Genomic DNA, 21,505 nt, shown 5'->3' on the forward strand with positions numbered 1-21,505 from the left:
AACCTTTAACCAGGCTATTTCGGGAAAGTCATTATTGAAAATCACACCCGTGTGAAGTGCTCTTATCATCGTACATCATCATGACGTAACGTGTCGATTTGCTCAGACACACATGACGTAAATTCTCCTTTCATTGTCAATGGCAAATGTGACACGAGTTAGGACAAAACTGTATATAGGAGGGGCTAGAGCACCTCAAAAAATCAATCAATTTCAAAATAATAAAATAGCAGATCTACTGTACAAGGTCCCAACGGGTTGTGACATCATTAGAGCTTCTGTCTTTGCCATTTGGGGAACGGCAAAGAAGGCGCAGTATATATCGCTTAACTGGTTATTAATGCACTGACTAGCAGATACGCATATAGCACGCACACACACACACACACACACACACACACACACACACACACACACACACACACACACACACACACACACACACACACACACACACACACACACACACACACACACACACACACACACAATCATACATGTACGTATATGGCTATTTCAGAATACGCTGACACAAACACATGTATGCACGTGTCATGCACATGCACACGCTGGACTGCCTGTGACTGGGGAGGTCAGGTAGGGTCAGAGCATCATCGCTCCCCTGAGACTGTACATTAATTGAATGAAAGAGGGATGATCAGAGAGAGAGAGAGAGAGAGAGAGAGGGGGGAGAGGGAGAGAGAGAGAAAGAGGGAGAGAGGGAGAGGAAGAGAGAGATGAATAGGAGAAGACTGAAAGAGAAAAACAAAGGAAGAAGAGACAAAGGGAGGGGGAGCCGAGAGAAAGAGGGAGGGGAGAGGAAGAGTGAAGAGACGGAACGATGGATGGAAGAAGAGGAAGGTCACCCAGAGTACTGTTTCTCAACGTCTGGTATGGGGCCCCACCGGGGGTCCAAATGGCCCCGCATGAGGGTCTGTGACTCTCAGAGTGTACACATGGAACCACCAGGAGCCAATGAGGAAGGAACGGGAAGAGGAGGTCAGGAAGAGAGCAGGGTAGGAGAGGAATGGGGAGGGCCCATAGTATGAGAGGAAGGCAGAACAGATGGGAACTAGAAAGAGATGGATGGATGGACGCCTTGGACGGACGGACGGACGGACGGATGGACAGAACGATGAAGAGATGTGTGTGTGTGTGTGTGTGTGTGTGTGTGTGTGTGTGTGTGTCTGTGTGTGTGTGTGTGTGTGTGTGTGTGTCAAATGTTTTAGAACAGCCGGATGTGAAACGTGAGGTTCCCAGTTTGATCCCAGCAGCTGATTGTCCATCAGAGTCGTCACTCAATGATGTCAAACAACATCACTGCCCCCACTGTGGTAACTTGCGACTGTATCGATCTGGCTATTAAAACACCTGTTTATTTACAGAAATGACAGGTTTTAGAAACATCATCATCCGACATATTTTACCGTGTTTGTTTACATGCTAGTAGCGCTCGTTGACCGCGTTTGTTTTGTTAGCAACCAGGTTAGCCAAAATGATTGACAACAACGTCATCTGCTTTGCTACTATTTTGATTGGTTGGTGTGAACCAATCGCCTAAGACTCAAAAAATTGCGGGGACATTTCCATTTTTGTCCCGCGAGCCCCGCGGGTATCTGCTGCTTCAATAAATAACTAGACCAGTCATCCCCCAATAGTGCAGGACATTCAGACCCAAATGACCCCCCCCGCTCCGGTGCCTATGCTAAGACTGCACACTTTGGCAACGCCCATCCCATAAACTGCTGCCGTGGGAAGGGCTGAAGTCTGAATAATGAAGTGAAACTAAATAGAAATTCAGGCTGAGTTTTAGGCTACACTAAAGGCTTTCAGCTTTCAGGAACAAACCAAAAATACACATAGGGAACTTAATCGTTTACCCGCCAGGAACATAGGAATATTAACACGTAGAATCTTGTAGCCTGCCACAAACGGAAAAGCCGTTTTAACAGCGATGTATTCATTAATGCATGTTTTAATACGATCGTATCGAAATCTACCGTCCGTTAGCTTTGTTATGCTTCTGACACAATGGGCGCGGCCATTTTGAAAATGCGCGCGCATCCACTAACATTGCCGGCTCTGTTTTCAGACGGCTTTATCTCACAGAAGCGAGGACGCTTTGTCCCAGACAAGCGTTTTCAACGGCCTGTAGCAGGCGCTGTGATACTCGCGGTCCACTTTTTCCACCACCGACCGAGAGAACGAGCACCAGCTTCGTCAACACACACGGAATGGTTTCATAGTAAAATGCGATACGGATATTTGGCTCTTCAAAGTAAGTGTCACGCGTGATTAAACCATGGCAATACGCAATCGAGGGATTAATTAATGGCGGCAGGCTAAGAGTTAAGACATATATTATAACCACACCTGGGGGTCTAGAGTAGTGTTAACTCCATAGACACGTACAAAACAGAAAAAGTACAACAATCACGGCACTCAATCTTTAAGAGCCATAGGGGCAGTAGTATGCGTGTCTTAAGTACCATGTCTTATTACTTAACTTAAGACCTGGAGGCGTGATCAATGCCATTTGGCTATTCTGAGTGGCCAAACAGCATTGACCACACCTCCAGGTCTTAAGTTAAGTAATAAGACCTGGTACTTAAGACAGGCATAATACTGCCCTATGTGTCGTGCCACAGGGGGGAAAAATCCCTGCATGGGGACATTGGTCTGGCACTCCTAAATTTGAATTCGCTTGTGGGTGACCAATTAGAGCCCACTATTCAAATGAGACTTTTTTGCGGTGGCATTGACCTCTGTTTGTATCAGCCTCTTGGAAATAAATCTTCCACACCGAAGTTCCAGACTAATATGTATGCAGTGATATTAGTCTGGCCACGCCAGGCTACTTCTGGCAGTCTGTCACATCAGCACACAGTACCTCTAGTACAACTGTTGAGCACAGAGCAACCTGTGGAGACTCAGAGGAGTCAGGTTACAGAACAGGTACATACTGGAATCTATGATGAACTGAGACCAGCTCTCGGTTGACTGATAGACAGAGTGGCCTGTAATAATAATAATAATAATAATAATAATAATAATAATAACAATAATAATAATAATAATAATAATAATAATAATAATAATAATAATAATAATAATAATAATAATAATACCGGTAATAGTTTTTGTGGTCACAGTAAAAGATAATAATAATTCAGGCCATTTAAAGATGGATTATACTTCATGCACTCAACAATATTGAGTGTACATCATTTCATCTCAAGATGTACTAGCCTAACCTTGAACGATTACTATTTTCTTCTTTTCTTTTGGGTCAAATCTTAGACTGACTGGCCTATTGTAGAGGGTTATTTTTACTACTTTGGGTCCCGGGAGAGATTTTCTCTTGTGGGTCTCGAGCTAAAAGTGTGGAACCACTGGTCTGCAAATAATATGCATTAACATTTAATCTTTGAAACCTTAAGAAGATAGATAATAAGAAGTAAGGTTCAATCATTGTGTTTTATTTAGAGTCAATATTAATTATGAAAGTGCTTTAATACAACAAATTCTGTCCGTCTCTGTTGGGTGGAAACCTCATATGTCCCAAACTGTTACTTTTCAGGATGCAAAAAATAAAAATAAAAATCACACCACGTTTTGCACTGCGTTTCACGCTGTATATCGAGCTTGTGAATCCGCTTATTTTGATACTTTCCTGTGTGACGCTGTGGTATGATCAAGTTCATTTACGAAGAAAAGAAAACCCACACAAAAAGTGAAATTAGATTTCTGGTATGAGGAAAAGTGAAGAACACAAAATGAGGACACATGGTTCTACTATAACTCAAAAACAGAACACACCCGTGGCTTAAAAAAACTGTCGCAGTGACACTGCCCTGTTTTGCCCCCCCCCCCCACACACACACACACACACACATAGCCCAGCCCTACAGTATTGCCCACATAGACCTACATCGCATTAAGGAGGAGGTACAGGTGAGTGTGCACGTGCACAGTCAGGCATCCATCCATCCACGCATCGCATGCATGTCTTAGTGCACAAACACACACAGAGAGTAACATACTGTACACAGGGAGGCACACACTATGCGTCTTTGAATTAGTGATGAGGAGCTGTGCTCGTGAATTATTCAGCAGAAGCCAAAGAGAGAAAGTTGCTGAAACTAAATAAGGCCGGAGGCTGCGCGGTGCATGTAGTCAGGCTATGGCAGGCGGAGACAGGTGGGGCAGGGGATGACCACCCCCGTGCTACTGTACAACGGAGACAGTAGGGCAGGGCAGGGGATGACCACCCCCGTGCTACTGTACAACGGAGACAGTAGGGCAGGGCAGGGGATGACCACCCCCGTGCTACTGTACAACGGAGACAGTAGGGCAGGGCAGGGGATGACCACCCCCGTGCTACTGTACAACGGAGACAGTAGGGCAGGGCAGGGGATGACCACCCCCGTGCTACTGTACAACGGAGACAGTAGGGCAGGGCAGGGGATGACCACCCCCGTGCTACTGTACAACGGAGACAGTAGGGCAGGGCAGGGGATGACCACCCCCGTGCTACTGTACAACGGAGACAGTAGGGCAGGGCAGGGGATGACCACCCCCGTGCTACTGTACAACGGAGACAGTAGGGCAGGGCAGGGGATGACCACCCCCGTGCTACTGTACAACGGAGACAGTAGGGCAGGGCAGGGGATGACCACCCCCGTGCTACTGTACAACGGAGACAGTAGGGCAGGGCAGGGGATGACCACCCCCGTGCTACTGTACAACGGAGACAGTAGGGCAGGGCAGGGGATGACCACCCCCGTGCTACTGTACAACGGAGACAGTAGGGCAGGGCAGGGGATGACCACCCCCGTGCTACTGTACAACGGAGACAGTAGGGCAGGGCAGGGGATGACCACCCCCGTGCTACTGTACAACGGAGACAGTAGGGCAGGGCAGGGGATGACCACCCCCGTGCTACTGTACAACGGAGACAGTAGGGCAGGGCAGGGGATGACCACCCCCGTGCTACTGTACAACGGAGACAGTAGGGCAGGGCAGGGGATGACCACCCCCCTGCCACTGTACAACGGAGACAGTAGGGCAGGGCAGGGGATGACCACCCCCCTGCCACTGTACAACGGAGACAGTAGGGCAGGGCAGGGGATGACCACCCCCGTACCACTGTACAACGGAGACAGTAGGGCAGGGCAGGGGATGACCACCCCCGTACCGCTGTACAACGGAGACAGTATAGGGCAGGGGATGACCACCCCCGTACCACTGTACAACGGAGACAGTAGGGCAGGGCAGGGGATGACCACCCCCGTACCACTGTGGAGACAGTAGGGCAGGGCAGGGGATGACCACCCCCATGCCACTGTGGAGACAGTAGGGCAGGGCAGGGGATGACCACCCCCGTACCACTGTACAACAGAGACAGTAGGGCAGGGCAGGGGATGACCACCTCCCTGCCACTGTACAACGGAGACAGTAGGGCAGGGCAGGGGATGACCACCCCTGTACCACTGTACAACGGAGACAGTAGGGCAGGGCAGGTGATGACCACCCCCGTACCACTGTACAACGGAGACAGTAGGGCAGGGCAGGGGATGACCACCCCCGTACCACTGTACAACGGAGACAGTAGGGCAGGGCAGGGGATGACCACCCCTGTACCACAGTACAACGGAGACAGTAGGGCAGGGCAGGGGATGACCACCCCCTGCCACTGTACAACGGAGACAGTAGGGCAGGGCAGGGGATGACCACCCCCATGCCACTGTGGAGACAGTAGGGCAGGGCAGGGGATGACCACCCCCGTACCACTGTACGACGGAGACAGTAGGGCAGGGCAGGGGATGACCACCCCCGTACCACTGTACAACGGAGACAGTAGGGCAGGGCAGGGGATGACCACCCCCGTGCCACTGTACAACGGAGACAGTAGGGCAGGGCAGGGGATGACCACCCCCATGCCACTGTGGAGACAGTAGGGCAGGGCAGGGGATGACCACCCCCATGCCACTGTGGAGACAGTAGGGCAGGGCAGGGGATGACCACCCCCGTACCACTGTACGACGGAGACAGTAGGGCAGGGCAGGGGATGACCACCCCCGTGCCACTGTACAACGGAGACAGTAGGGCAGGGCAGGGGATGACCACTCCCGTGCCACTGTACAACGGAGACAGTAGGGCAGGGCAGGGGATGACCACTCCCGTGCCACTGTACAACGGCGGAGACAGTAGGGCAGGGCAGGGGATGACCACTCCCGTGCCACTGTACAACGGAGACAGTAGGGCAGGGCAGGGGATGACCACTCCCGTACCACTGTACAACGGAGACAGGCGGGGCTGTTCACAAAGCTGCAGAAAAAAGCATTGCAAAAAGAGCGCACACGCACACCGCACGCACATGCACACTGCGCGCGCACGCACGCACGCACGCACGTACGCACACACACACACACACACGCTATTTTAGAATTTTAATCCTAAAAATGAATAGTTTTGTACATATACAGTATGTTGAGGTTTACGGGTTTCCACCCGGTAAAGACGATACACGCAACCGAGTTAACCGAGATATCCCACAACTTATGTTACAATGTAGTAATGCTGTAACTGTATGCTATCACAGTCAGAGCTTTTAGTGCAACCTACAGTAGAAAGAGGTGGAGTGATTAATGAGCACCACTGCTTCCCATAAATGATTCCCATCATTTATAATCGTGCGTAGTAACACTTCACCGATACTTAGTATTAAGAAATGTGCCATTCTGCTGCATCCTCTCAATGGACTTGAACACAGTCCGGGGCAAACCATGATAAATATCTACTTTAGAAAACGGTAAACTCAGTCTTAAACTCAGTCTAAAAAGCCCCATCATCATGAATGAGCACATCAAATTCCATGGCAAATCCAGCCAAACATTGTGAAGATATCATATTCGGATCCAAAGAGTTCCGCCCATTAGTGACACTAATGGGGTCAACAAAATCTGTAGGGTTCATCCCCAGAGCACAGCTAGAAGTTTGAAAGGGGCCCCACCATGAATTAAAAAAAAATGTATTACGTATATAAATGTTGCCCTTTAATACCTAAACAACCACTCAGATCATTCATTTTCATCTTCTCTCAGGATGCTATTCCAAGGCATTTTAGCTGCAATACTAAAATCACACCCGTGTGAAGTGAGTGGTGCAACTCCGTGTCGGGGTCCCCCTGGGGACCCCAGAAGTTCCAGACCCACAGGAACGCGCCCAGGCTGCCGGCCCGGTTCAGCCGAGCCGCCCCGCGTCCGAAACGGTCGAGTAACAGAGTTACCGTGTGGCGGTCCCCAGAACATCCAGACCCGCAGCGAGCAGGAACAAAAAAGGCTCTTCAAGTGTAATGTGCTCCATTTTCTCCACTTAATATAATTAATTATTAGTCAAATATAATAAATATAAATGACCATATACAGTAATGTAATCAATCAACCTTTACTACAGTAGAAAGCTCTGTCTTACCTCAATGCAGTCCAGTAGGAATCTTTGTAATGCCCACTGAAGGTTGAGTTTCTCCAACCACTCCTGGGCAAGCTCTCTGTTCTGGTTCCCTCTGGGAGACAGAGGGAGAGGAAGAGGTGCAGCCAAGTTGTGGAAGAGGAAGAGAGGGTCGAGGGGAGTGGTATATAGGGAGAGAAAGGAGGGGAGGGAGGGAGAGAAAGGTGAATTCCATTAAAGCAAGGTAAAGAAAAAGGTACTACAAAATGACCAATGCTTATTTATAAATATTAGCTACTTTGTAGAGACTTTGGTGCTGTAAATCATTAATCCAATCAATACAATTTGCATCTTCAAAGTGCCTATAGCTGGCATTGCATCCAAACCTCATTTTATAACGGAAAGGCAAATGGCCCAATTTTGCAACTGTTGTTTGTTGACTAAGGGATCACGTCGTTTACTCTGATCGTACACTGATCGTACAGTGACTCTGGATAAGACCTTTATTAAATGCCAAAATTGTAAATGGGTGGGATGGGTGAATTAGACAGGCAGTGGCAGGTTCATCCTCGTTTAGTATTTCGGGGACTTGTATACGGTGCACCGATGTGGGAGAAGAGGTTGTTTTACTTGCTGTTAATGAGGACCATGATTGTCACCGCCCACTGCCCATTTGCTTGGACACATCTCAACCAGTGTAAGTGGGGCATGTACTCGTCTTTTGTGCTATTTTCATCACTTCAGTTGGTAGAGGTACAAACAAGATCTGTCTGTCTCCAAATCACACAGACATGCTTTGTATGTTATGCTTGTCTGTTTCACTTTGATAACAACCCTCAATATCTCGGGCATAGGGATGGGACGACAATCATTATTGTCGTTTATGGAGATCAGAAAACGCTCACAATAATCGTATCGCAGCTTGATAAAACAGACCTGAGTGCATTTGTTACGCTCTTATTTCACTGTACACAAATTGATTCGCCAAAAATTGTAGATCTACAAGCTCACATCGTGATGTGACGCAAGTTCACACACCACGTTGTGATCTTGTAGATTTGCCATTTTAGCGAACGTTTCTCCCAGAATAGGGATGCTTGGGGTTCACGTGGTTAACAAAAGTGGCATTGTAAGTTTTAAGCATAATTTGATTATCGTGATGTCATTAATCTCAATTATTTTTGCCACAATAATCGTGACGTGTAATCTACAATTTAGCAGACGCTCTTAATCCAGAGCGATTTACAGGACTCCCAAACAGTGGGTAGGCACCCATATGTGGGTAGCGGACACATTGTTATGGGTCCCCTTAGGTTTTGTTTGTGTCCCAAAAAAGCAAATATTTTCATGAATTAAAATAGAACTCAATGTTTTTTTCAGTCATTTCAAGAAATCAAAGAAAAATTCCAATTAGAAAACAACATTTTTAAGTAGTAGTGAAAATAGCCGATGTACAAGCTCACAAGCTTGTACATCGGCTATTTTCACTAGTTTGGGTCCTGGGGAAACAGCACATTTCTGTTTTGGGTCACTGGCTAAAAGGTTTGGGAACCACTGATCTAATTGACCCCCAGGTGTGGTTATAATATTCAAATATGTCTTCCCTGTGTATTTCTGGTTTCTTCCTGACATAGAAATAGACATCATAAGCAAGCAATACAATGAAACTATGAGTATACAACTATACACTATAGAGTGCTATGTCTACATAAAATGCTATGCTATGGTAAATTACACAAGTTTAGCCTTTTCAAACGCCTGTAAGGCCTTGAAGGACTCGAAGCTAGTGCAAATGCTACGGGCTAAGATGGAGTCTGAAGAGGTGAGTTTTCAGACTGGCGGAAGATTGGGAGTGAGTCTGCAGTTCTGATTGCAATCTACGTGTAGTCGTTTATCTATCTATGGCCATGGGTGCTCCACCCCTCTCTGGTTCCACAAATACCAAAAGTCTATAGCCACACCCCATCCTGACTGTTGCTTCATGCTGGTTCGCCTATTTCCCCAATATGGGGCCCAAAGTCTTGAACCTAAAACACCCCGTGACCCCTCTATAGTATGTAAACAATGCCACTAGTATGACAGTGACACTGTGTGTGTGTGTGTGTGTGTGTGTGTGTGTGCGTGCGTGCGTGCGTGCGTGCGTGCGTGCGTGCGTGTGTGGCCTCACCTGCCACATAGATTTCATGGTGAGGTGTCCTAGACTGAATAAGGCCAGGCTGTTTCATTCATATTCAACAGTCCCCCAGGCTTTGTCATCTCTGGCCAACTATTCTTCTTCTTTTTCATTATTCTATTATATTTGGCCAGCTGCTTAGAATAATCAGTTCAGCAGACAGCTAGAACCATGCATTAGCAGTTCCCCTTTGGTTCTGTGCTCAAAACCAGCACAGAACCAAAGGAGATGCTATGGCTGCTTAATACAAAAAAACTTGAGCCTAATATACTTAGTTGACAAGGAACCCCCAGGGCTTTTGATTGTCCGCTAGTATTTCCCTCTACACCAAATCTGTTCACCGAAATAGCCGATCTACAAGCTCAAAACGCGTTGCAATATCGTGAGCTTGCTGAATGCAAGCTCACCCTAGCATCTCCAGGATAGGAGATGCTAGGGTTCAAGTGGCTAAAACATGGCGGTTTTGGAGTCATCCTACCTGTTGGCTAGCGTGTCGACCCGTTCCCTGATGCGATCCGAGTAGATGTTGTTCTGGCTGATGAGGCTCTCCCCGGCCTCGATCACAGCCTTGATCCTGTGCAGGTTCAGCTCCATGGTGGTGGTGAAGTCCTTGTGTTTCTTTATGGCAGCCTCCACCGTCTCCACCGTGGTAGGAAGCTCCACGTGGGCCAGGGCTGACTCCTGCAAGACCAAGAAGAAAGACAAGATGACGATGACTGGAAGAAGTGTCTTTAAGTGACAGTACTACATTTGGTTTCAACACTGGGTTTTCTGAGATGGTTCTCATGGTTTTAAAACTTACAGTCCTATATTCTGGTAACTATTAAGGTAATTTATCTGGGTTTACATCTTTCTGGTGGTCTGGACATTATAACTTAAGGTCCTGGTTCAGATTTACATTATTCACTTATAAAATATAAAACTAAAAACATTCTCCTCATAATGGTCTAATTAGAACCATCAAACATTTCTTCGGTTGTCCAAGGGTTTTTATATCTTTTCAAACAAAGACAAAAAAACCAAATAATAAAATAAATCCAGTGGGAGAGATAAAATGTGTGTACAAAAAAGCTAATATAATACTCAAAAATACGAAACAAATAAGACATAGGAGTATTTTTAGTCATTCAATCCTTGCCTACGAAATCTGGTTGCAAAGGTATTACAAATTTCACCGAAATGGAGAGAAAGTGATCTGTTCCATAACATAGATATAATTTACTATATCGACCTGTTCCATAATATAGATATAATTTACCATATCTATCGTTTTTTTTAATATTGGGTGCCTCGCGAAGCGAGCAGTTCCGTGAAAATACTTTTCTACACCCAAATATCAGAACACCAAATAGGTACTGTATGTGTATGTTTTTCTTATAGAGACAGACAGCTAGGAGAGCTGAACGCGAGAGACAGAGTACAGGTAAGCTTGCTATGAGTGAGAGTGCAGTCAGCAGTCTGTGGCAGTAAGACCTTTGACACTTATTGGAAAAGAAACGCGCTGCTCTCCAATTCAAGGCCCCGAGGCTAATATGGAGAGCTGGGTCCCCGGGAAGCCCATAGAGACAAGCAACCCCAGAGAGACAAATGTTCTGGCACGGAAGGACACCCCCCCAACACACACGCACGCACGCACGCATGCACGCACGCACGCACACACGCACGCACGCACGCACGCACGCACGCACGCACGCACGCACGCACGCACGCACACAGGGTGGGGGAGGGACCGCAGTTATGATTATTTTGGGGCGTCGCGGCTTGAACAGTCTGAGAACCACCGTCCTACTGAGCATATGATAAGGGGATACGGTAGCATACTGTAAGTACAGTTAACTTACTAGACGTTGCTGCTCTACATAATATCACATCACACACACTGCCACACACCATGCCATATAGTACTTAAGTAAATGTATTTAGTTACTGTCCACCACTGACCGACCGCTGGCCATTCAGACCCGTGTTGTACTGTACAACCCCCGACCAGATTCCTACTCAACAATGATGTAAAGTTGTAAACAAAGGGACTGTGTCTGTTTAAACCCCAGCATCCGTATTCTGCTTTGCAGAAAATAGTCTGCTGATTGTGATGATATGCTATGTGAGTCTATAAGGTGCTGCCCCTCCTCCACCTCCTAGCTGCCTTCTCCTCCCTCGAATTCCCCCACATATATAATATATAATATGGAGATCCCTGATGTCATCATCAGCACGTGTCCATCCGAGTGGAATAGTAAGAGAGTGGCGACACGCTTTGATCTCGCCGCAAAGCGGGGTGCTATGGGCTATAGTTCCAAACATTGGAACTATTCCATTGAGATAGAATGAGCACTTCTGCATTTCATTGTTACAATGGGAGTCACCGCTAGTGTCGCCACTCTCTTACTAGATTACTCTGGTGTCCATATTATGGGCTTGTTTCCTTTTGTGCCCGTACACTACAGTATATGGAGCTGACTGATGCCATGACGACACATTGAGATTAGACAACACACTCCATATTTGGGCATACTGTAGCTGCCTTGGGAACTCCTTATAATTATGGTTATGGTTGAGTCATAGTGACATCAACGTGACGACCCCTTAAGCCAATGTTGATATAGAGTTAGATAGTATTATACCTGGTAGAATTACTGGTAATAAAAGTATTAATCATAACTTCACACCCATGTGAAGTGAGGGGCGCTCTTATCATCATACATCATCTCTTTCTGGCCAATCACAATTTGCATCCTCACTTTTGTCTTTAATGTTTGTGTTTACACACTTTTGTGTTCAATGTTTGTGTTTACACAGACCCTCAAAGCTGGACATAGGAGGGGCTAGCGCCCCTCAAAAAAGTATTAGATCGTAGAGTGTCGAGAGACAGGTATAACCAAGGTCAGAGAGAACAGAGACAAGCAAGTCAAGACATGGACGGTGTGAGATTCTAACTTGGGTCAAAGAGTGTGTGGTGTGTGTGGTCAGCTGTGCGCTCACTGGCTGAGCCACCAGCCATAGTGTGTGGTCTGTACGCTCACTGGCTGAGCCTCCAGCCATAGTGTGTGGTCTGTGCACTCACTGGCTGAGCCTCCAGCCATAGGTCCTCATTCACAACGAAAAGGAGATGCGTAATGATATCGTATTTATCCGTCCGATCAAGCTGCGACAATCTCCCGTGTAATTCAGCGAAGGTGGTGTAATGAGTTAATTTGTGCGGTTCGCCCGGTGTACCTTTTCCGCCTCTTTCCCAAGCGATTCGCCTGGTGTCGCCTGGTTTCATGGAACATCCACGCCCATTCCACACCATATAAGGCAACAGGAAATATCGAAATACGTCATCATAGCCTGCACAGATCCGGGATTCCCAAGCTTTAAGTTATACAGTGAACCGCGATGAGCTTGTAGAGCAGTTAATTTTGACAGGCGGGTCTCTGCACGGACAGATCTTCAAGCAAACGAGTTATATGTATATAATTATAAACAAAACTCGCCAACTTGGCACGCATTGCTTCACTCCTTGTTAAATGTCAGAACGTTAATAAGTTAACTGATGTTACAGTTACTTTCACATAATGAGAAAGAAGTTAATTTGTACAGTTCACCACACGACCAAATGCTATATTAAAACTTGGCAATAATAAAAGCCTTTACTGATGAATTGCCATGCACTGCAGGGTTATAAAATCTGATCATTTTAATTTGGCCTATTTGATTTATTGATTACTGGGGTGATTGATTCCCTGCACTGTCGGATTTGGAAAGCAAATATATGGACACAGGACATATTTAATCCATCGGACCATGCGGTTTTGGCTTTTTTTTTCTTTCTTTTTTTTCTTGTGGGATTAATCAGTTTTTGGACTCAGAAAGGCTATATTTCATCCGATCCAACTACGTTGTATGTTTCCTCATCAAGCCTGATCAAGGTAAGAGTTGGCTATTCTGTGTGGGGCGTCCACATGTGATCAATATACATTATTATAAATTAATACCACAACGCAAATGGAGGCAGATAGGTGCTTGCAGCAAAGGCATTAGGCCTACGTGAAACTTTAATTGGCTGAGTCTCTGTCAACATATGCTGATCAGCGAGTTACAGTAGGTAGTAATGATCATCATCAACTCATCAACTGCCTTTCTTAATGTCTGTCTGTCCGTCATGTTTGTGAACAAGCGCGAGTGGAGGTGAGCTGGCTTAAAACTATGATATGACTGGCCGACTTTCAAACACGCTGATCGTTGCACTGCGAGTAGAAGGCTGCCGAGAGTGAGCAGCGCAATCGCACATGCTAGAAATATCCTAATAAATAAATAAAAAGGTGTCAGGCTTGCGGGGGCAGTTTCTGTATAGGATCATAGGCTAACTTGACTTGACCAATGCCTCTAGAATGCATGCATATAGGCATACAAGTGATACTCTGCTTTTATATAGGCTATAATCTTTTTATGTGCTGACCAATATTGGTCAGCACACCCTACATATTTTATTTGAGGTGGCGACTATTAATTGATTCAGCAAGACTAAAGCCTTCTGAATAAATATACGCATGCCTTGATCGCGAGTACACTACCCTCTAAGCAGACGTGGAACTGCGCCGAGTTTAGGACCAACGGAAGTCAACGTCAAGTTCAAGTGCATGGCCATGAATTCCCACATATTGTGGGAATTCTCGTAAAACGCTGTTGTGAATTAGGTCCATAGTGTGTGGTCTGTGCACTCACTGGCTGATCCACCAGCCATAGTGTGTGGTCTGTGCACTCACTGGCTGATCCGCCAGACATGCAGGCTCTCTCTCACCTGGTTATTGAGGAAGGACTCGGCCTGCTTGACGTCTCGCAGGAACAGGTGGAAGATGTGGGCCTGGACCAGCACCTCCCTCCGGCTCTCCCACATCTCCAGCAGCTTGTTCCAGCCCACGTCCAGCTTCTGGAGCCACTGCTGCAGGGCGGCGTGGGGCAGCGGAGACTCCTCCGACTCCAACAGCTCATTCACCGCCTGCAGACGCTCGTAGTCCTCCTCATAACTGGGGGGGGCAAAGATCGTTTTTGGTTTAGTTTCTTTTTTCTTACCTCTACGCAACCTGATGAATCCCCTCGCATGAAAATATATTGTTATTATTATTATTATTGTTATTAGAAAAGAAGATCCTGATCTTTAAGGGGAATGATATTGATTTGTCATGGGTTTTCATCAGCTCATAGCGCGCCACCGTGTGGCGCGCTACAAGCTTGTAGGTCTGCTATTTTTTAAAAATCGAAAAACGACTGACATAGAAACATAGCTTTTTCAGAAAACTGGCAGGATGTAGAAGACATTTTTAGAATCTGATCTCAGGTCAAAATGGGTTAATAGGGCTGGGCAATATATCGACATTATATCGACTGGAATAGATATTGTCTGGGAAGTGGGAACATAAGGAGTGATAACAAAAAAGTGAAATAATTGTTGCATTTTATTAGTTTTAATCACTTATTACAAATTTCACAGAAATGGAGAGAAAGTGATCTGTTCCATAATATAGATATAATTTACTATATCGACCTGTTCCATAATATAGATATAATTTACTATATCTATCATTGTTTTTAATATTGGGTGCCTCACGAAGCAAGCAGTTCCGTGAAAATACTTTTCTACACCCAAATATCAGAACACCAAATAGGTACTGTATGTGTATGTTTTTCTTATAGAGACAGACAGCTAGGAGAGCTGAACGCGAGAGACAGAGTACAGGTAAGCTTGCTATGAGTGAGAGTGCAGTCAGCGCAGCTCAAAATGGGTTTATTAAGGAGAGAAACGCGATGCTTGAATGTCATACCTGTGCCAGTGCAGGAGCTCTCCATGTTGGGGTTTTGGCTACTGGGACTCCAGAAGGAGATTAGGGACAGTTCCAGTATATCAGAGCCAACAATTAGCATAATGCTCAAGTCCCTTTATCGGCAACATCCAATTTAGCCTACATACAACGATGAAACCGTGAATAGGAGACAATCTAACGGGAATTCTACATTTCCTAATGTGAATGGTGCGATTTATTGTAGGCTGCCATTGCCCAATTGCGTTTGAAGCCACCATCCATGACAGATTAATAGTTAATACACATGATCAATGGTAAAAAAAAATATCATTCCATAAACGTGCAGATCATTTTTGATGCCGGGCCTTGCCAGGCTATCTCTCATAAACGCCGGCAGCCTGGCTGGCGACGTGTGAGTCCTTCATTTGTCAAGACAGCAACGCAGTGACACGTCTCCTGGAGGGCATGCTGCAGGGTCCGGAGCCATCTTCCCCCGTGAAGCATTACATTTATTATATTCATATTTATTATTTACCCATTAACCCATTTAGGCCTGAGGACGATTCTACAAATGTAACAGTTTTTTGAAGAACGCATGTTTCTATGTCAGTCGTTCTCAAACATTTTCATGTCTAGGACCCCCAAGATTATATGTAATTGGCTGCCGACCCCCCCATCTGAAAATGTGTAGTTCCAGGGACCCCCCAGAAGCAAAGATTTGAGTTAAAAACCTTTGCTCTGAAAGAATATATTCAAAGCTTTGCACTACATTTTCACGATTTTTCAAAAATAGCAGATCTACAAGCTCATAGCGCGACACGGAGTGCCACGCTACGAGCTTGTAGATCTGCTATTTTTCAATAGCTAAAGTATATCATAATGTTTAAAACACCAAAAAGGGTTCCCGCCCAAAATGGGTTAACAAATCTAAATCAGTAGTTATTAAATGTTTTCGTACCAAGGACGCGCCAAATTGATATATATATTGGATAATTTTGATTTAAACAGATTTATGTTTAAAAATGCAAAATGATTCAATTTTTTTTTTTAATAGCAGATGTACAAGATCGCAGCATGACACAAAATGACACGCCGTGAGCTTGTAGATGTGCTGAGGGGTCTCTGCTGTACTGTAGGCCTGTATACATGTAGTACACAAAGTGTGCATTGTTGCATAGAAGTGAGTGAATTACTACTGTATCTGCTACGCCACACATTGACCACATGTGGGATTTTATTCCCAGACCACAGGTTCGATTATGCTTCCATCGTTAAAATATCTATCTCCACGTCGGAGAAATGTCCCTTCATGGCCATATTCTGTTTCTTCATGTCGTAAAATCGAGGGCGATCCCTCTGAAACAAGAAGGCTGTGGTATTTAAACGTCCATCGTTGTCAGTCGCCACATTTGTCAATACCCAACCATTCTTACAGCGTGATTGGTGGGATAGGACCGTTTCATAAATCCCACATGAACCCTGTCGCGGGATGATTCCTGCCTGTCAGAACTGCACTGGCTTCTACGTTAGAGTGATGAATGAGACAACCTACCGCCCGATCTCCTCCTTGAGGGCAGCATGTTTATTGATGAGTTTCTCAGCCTCTTCCAGGGCATTGGGCAGCTGGTCTGAGGCTGCAGCCGTCTGGGTCTGGACCAGCCATGTCAGGAAGGAGTCCAGGTCCTGCATGGACAGAGCAGAGGAACACGTAACTTAAGACATTGCTTCTGCCTAGCTCGGTTCGGTTCTTGTTCTACGCAGTTCTTTTTTTTTTAAATACATTTTATTCAAAGAGTATGACATCATATTATGCAAGTTTCACAGAAAGAAAAAAAAATTGTTTTTATATTTTCTCCCACAACTCCTTTCCCAATCCTCCCCACCCACCCACCATCTTTCCCCACGAGGCCAGACATACAAACAACATACATTATATACAGGTATAAAACCAATAAGTTGAGTACATAACTAAGATACACACAACATATATACAGGTATAAAACCAATAGGTTGAGTACATAACTAAGATACAAAGAAAGGGATCACATGGTTATGTTCACATAAATAATTAATAAACAACTTAAAAGGGGGGTAAAATGTTCTACGCAGTTCTGCTATATGTTCAATATTCAAGAAATAATTGTTTTTCTTCTTTGGTTAAAAGATCCCTTTGTTACCTAGACGGTTTATAGATTATGGAAGCCTCTGTGAGAATGCGTCTATACATTGGGGGGGGGGGGTCTGTGGTCTAATGCATATCAAACTGGGGGTCCTTAAAGTGAAAAAGGTTGTGGATCACTGCCTTATGCAGTGTGCGTACCTGTATGAAGCTCTGTAGTCTTCCAGCAACCATCAGAGAATCCTCACAGCCCTGTAGAGTTTGTTTTAACTCCTCCCACTCCATACTGATGCCCTCAAAAGGCTCCAGAACTTCCATGGCCCGGCCTGCATGGGCGGTGGCCAGGTACTCGGCCTCCTCCTATTGGGACGGAGTATAAAAAACAACACACGTTATTTTGGCCATGGTGAGTAGCAGTGGTGGAAGAAGTAGACATTTTTCAATCAATACCACAATGTAAAAGTCTGGTATTCAAAATCTACTTGAGTGAAAGTACAATTTACAATTTAGGCATTTAGCAGACGCTCTTAATCCAGAGCGATTTACATTAAGCAATAACAAAAGCATGGCATACATCACATATATAAAAAGTAGTTATCATGAATCATGCGTAAACTAAGAATGTAACAGTGGAGTATCTATGTAAACTATACATACTATACTATATTATATTATACATGTGTGCTATAAAGTGCTATGACTACATAAAATGCAATTCTAGTGCTGTCTACGTAACAAGCTATACGTCTGTTTAAAATACTATCTAAGTCTACATAAAGTGCTATCTAAGGGGCTAGGCTAGGGCAAGTGCTACGGGCCATGGTGGAGTCTGAAGAGGTGGGTTTTCAGACTACGGCGGAAGATTGGGAGTGAGGCTGCAGTTCTGACTGTGATGGGCAGTGCATTCAATAGTTTTGGAGCCAGAAGGGGGAAGAGTTTGGGACGTGTGGAGTACAAGTACAAGCACAAGTAGTGTTGGCCTCAAAATATAAAAGCAGTATCTTTCCATTCTATCCAACTGTACCTGCAGGTGTAGCAGTTTGGGCTCCAGGACAGACAGGGCCCCCTCCATGGTGGAGAGGCGCCGCTGCAGTGCCAACACTCCCCCCAGGTCACTGCCCACGTACTGGGTGGCGTCAATGGCCTTCCTCTTGTCCTGGATCTGGGACTTGATCTCAGCACACTCCAGCAGATAGTTCTGGAGACGCAGCACAGCGTCCAGGTGGTCCTTCTTGTGCTCAACAAGCTCCACGATGTGATTCCACCTGGGGAGAGAGAGAGCAGGAAGTGGAGAGGAAGAGGAAGGACGTGTGAGCAGCAGGTATAAGGGGAGACCAGAGCCGTAGAAGAAGAGAGTCGCGACACGCTTTGATCTCGCCGCAAAGCGGGGTGCTATGGGCTATAGTTACAAACACTGGAACTATCCCATTGAGATAGAATGAGCACTTCCGCATTCCAATGTTACAATGGGAGTCAACGCTAGTGTCGTCACTCTCACTAGATCACGCTGGGGGAGGCATAGGCGACAGGAAAGAGATAGATAAGTGCCAGTGGTGTAAAGTAACTAATGCTATGCTTCCACCTCCTGGTTCACCAGCATCACAATGTTACTTAATTAAGTCTAAGCTTCAGACCTCCCAAAACAAACTAATTCGACTACTTCTCGGCCTGGGGCCCATGACCCACCTCTTACCAACCCATTTTGCTAATCTAAACTGGCTCCAGATAGAAGACAGAGTTAAGCAATTTAAAATGAGCTTGACCTTCAAAATTGTAAATGCAACCTTGCCCTCAATGCCCTCTGCGGGTACTCAGTACCCGCATACGTGACTACTACCTCAAAAAAGTGAGCAACACCCACGGCCACAACACTAAAGGGAGCGAGAACAATGATCTGGTACCACCCATTTTCAAAACAAATATGGGTAAATTCTCCTTCTACAGCACCGCTACCCAAGCGTGGAATGCCCTGACCCCCTCCCTCCAAACATGCAAATCACTTGCATCTTCCACCTTTCAGAAAGGAAATGATCACCCCACCCCCCATTGTTTATACAGTGTTTTTATTTTTACTGTGTTGTTTTGGACTTTGTGTTGTTTTTACTACGAATCTTGTTATTGTTCATGTCATGTCTATGAATTGATTGCATTGGGCCTAAATGGAAAAAAGACCACAAGGACTTTTTTGGTGCTATCCCTTTTGGACTGAGTGTTTGACTGTACTGTTACTGTTTATACATTTTATCTAATAAACTATTCAATCAATCAATGAAAGTACATGTACTCAAGTACTGTACAATTTTGAGGTTTTTCTTTTTTTACTTTTTTTACCACAACATCTCCCAGGAAAATACTGTACTTTTATACTCCACTACAATTATATGCAAAACATACTAACCACTTTAGCCCTGTATATATTTCAAGCTTCACTTTTGGTACTTTTGTACTTTTACTCAAGTACATTTTGAATACGGGACTTCTACTTGTAACAGAGTATAACTGCGTTGCATGTGAGTACGTCTTCCATCATTGTTAAATACATGAGTCACAATATCTCGGCAAATGTTGGTGAAGGTCCAACACTCAGAAAGGTTGCATCACTGCTGTGGCCGTTATGGTAGTAAAACAACACACTGTCAGGTATGATAAACACATGGTAAAGGCTGAGACGGAAACTAAAAGGGCAACAATAATTGAGAGCTAATCGGGAGTGTTGGGCCTCACTCAGACCTTTACTGCATTGCTGTATGCTTGTTGGATGAATGTTGTGTAGTGTCATGGCCGCCCCAATGCATTTCCAATGGGAGTCACATGGTTTGACACAACATTTGTGTTGTATGAGGGGGAGGGGCGCAGTCGAAACACAGCCGAAAGCCATACAACAGCTTGTAGTCCAAAATGTGGACTACAAACCATGTGACTTCCATTGGAAATGCATTGGGGCGGCCATGACACTACACAACATTCATCCAACAAGCATACAGCAATGCAGTAAAGGTCTGAGTGAGGCCTTAGACATTGAATGGAGTGGACAGAAGAGGATGAGACATGACGACTCTCTGGTCTGTGGCTCGGGCCCAGGTCTGGTCAGTCTGCTCTCCAGTTCGTCATCATCCAATATGTTCTGCTGATCCTGATCCAGACTAGCAGGTCTCACACAGCACGCACACATGCACATACATGCACACACACGTACACACACACATGTACACACGCACGCACACCCAGACTGCTCCATATGCGACTGTAATGAGGTAATGGCAGAGCCATTCATAGAGTGACAGAGGGCTCAGCATGGTCTAGCAAAGGGCAGGAAGTCAGCATGGAGACAATGACCTCATACGATACGGTATCTAGCAAAGAAGCCCCCAGAACAGTGCAAGGCGTCAGGACTTATAGCCTCATGGTTACTGTATAAGCAATTAAAACAGAAACATAATATTGTAAATGAGAAATAGTTTAACCACTTTAACCATTTAAGCACTATTTTTATAGTGCCCCTCATGAGTAAACCTGGAGCAGACCTGTCGCTGATCCAGGCGGCAACAGCTGTACAAGAGGTTAACTCATGACTAACGTAACCCAAAGACACATTAGCTTAACCCATTTAGGCCTGACGTCGAAATAAAAAAAAACGTTCGCTCTGGAAGAATATATACCTATTCAAAGATTTGTGCCGCATTTTCACGATTTTTCAAAAATAGCAGACCTACAAGCTTATCCAGCCGGGTTCTTATAGAACCCAGTATCTTTTAATAGGGCCTTCAAATACAGTACTTTTCTAACAGACGGAAGGCAATTGACCTTTTTGCCAATAAAATAATATTAAATAAACTGTTAACTGGTTAATATGTGTACAGACACTTTAAAAGCGTAATTTTGTTTACCCGGACAGCGGTGGTTGGCAGGTACACTTTTAGACTGACATGTTTGTGCCAGCATGGGTGACTAGATGTATTAGATGCATAGGTGATTAGA

At 45.3% G+C, this 21,505-nt stretch overlaps 1 protein-coding gene across 1 annotated transcript in view; it reads right to left on the minus strand.

The window, feature by feature from the left end:
* Window positions 1-21,505, minus strand: part of sptbn4b (spectrin, beta, non-erythrocytic 4b) — a gene marked incomplete at both ends in the record, with an annotated part of 107,639 nt that overhangs the window by 53,349 nt on the left and 32,785 nt on the right. The window contains 6 exon segments of the mRNA XM_079514193.1: window positions 7,477-7,567; window positions 10,104-10,306; window positions 14,409-14,634; window positions 16,961-17,091; window positions 17,729-17,887; window positions 18,552-18,792. Of these exon segments, the coding sequence (XP_079370319.1) occupies window positions 7,477-7,567; window positions 10,104-10,306; window positions 14,409-14,634; window positions 16,961-17,091; window positions 17,729-17,887; window positions 18,552-18,792 (1,051 nt within the window).

This window comes from Electrona antarctica, assembly GCF_951216825.1.
Source record: "Electrona antarctica genome assembly, chromosome: 11".
In the NCBI taxonomy this organism is placed as follows: domain Eukaryota; kingdom Metazoa; phylum Chordata; class Actinopteri; order Myctophiformes; family Myctophidae; genus Electrona; species Electrona antarctica.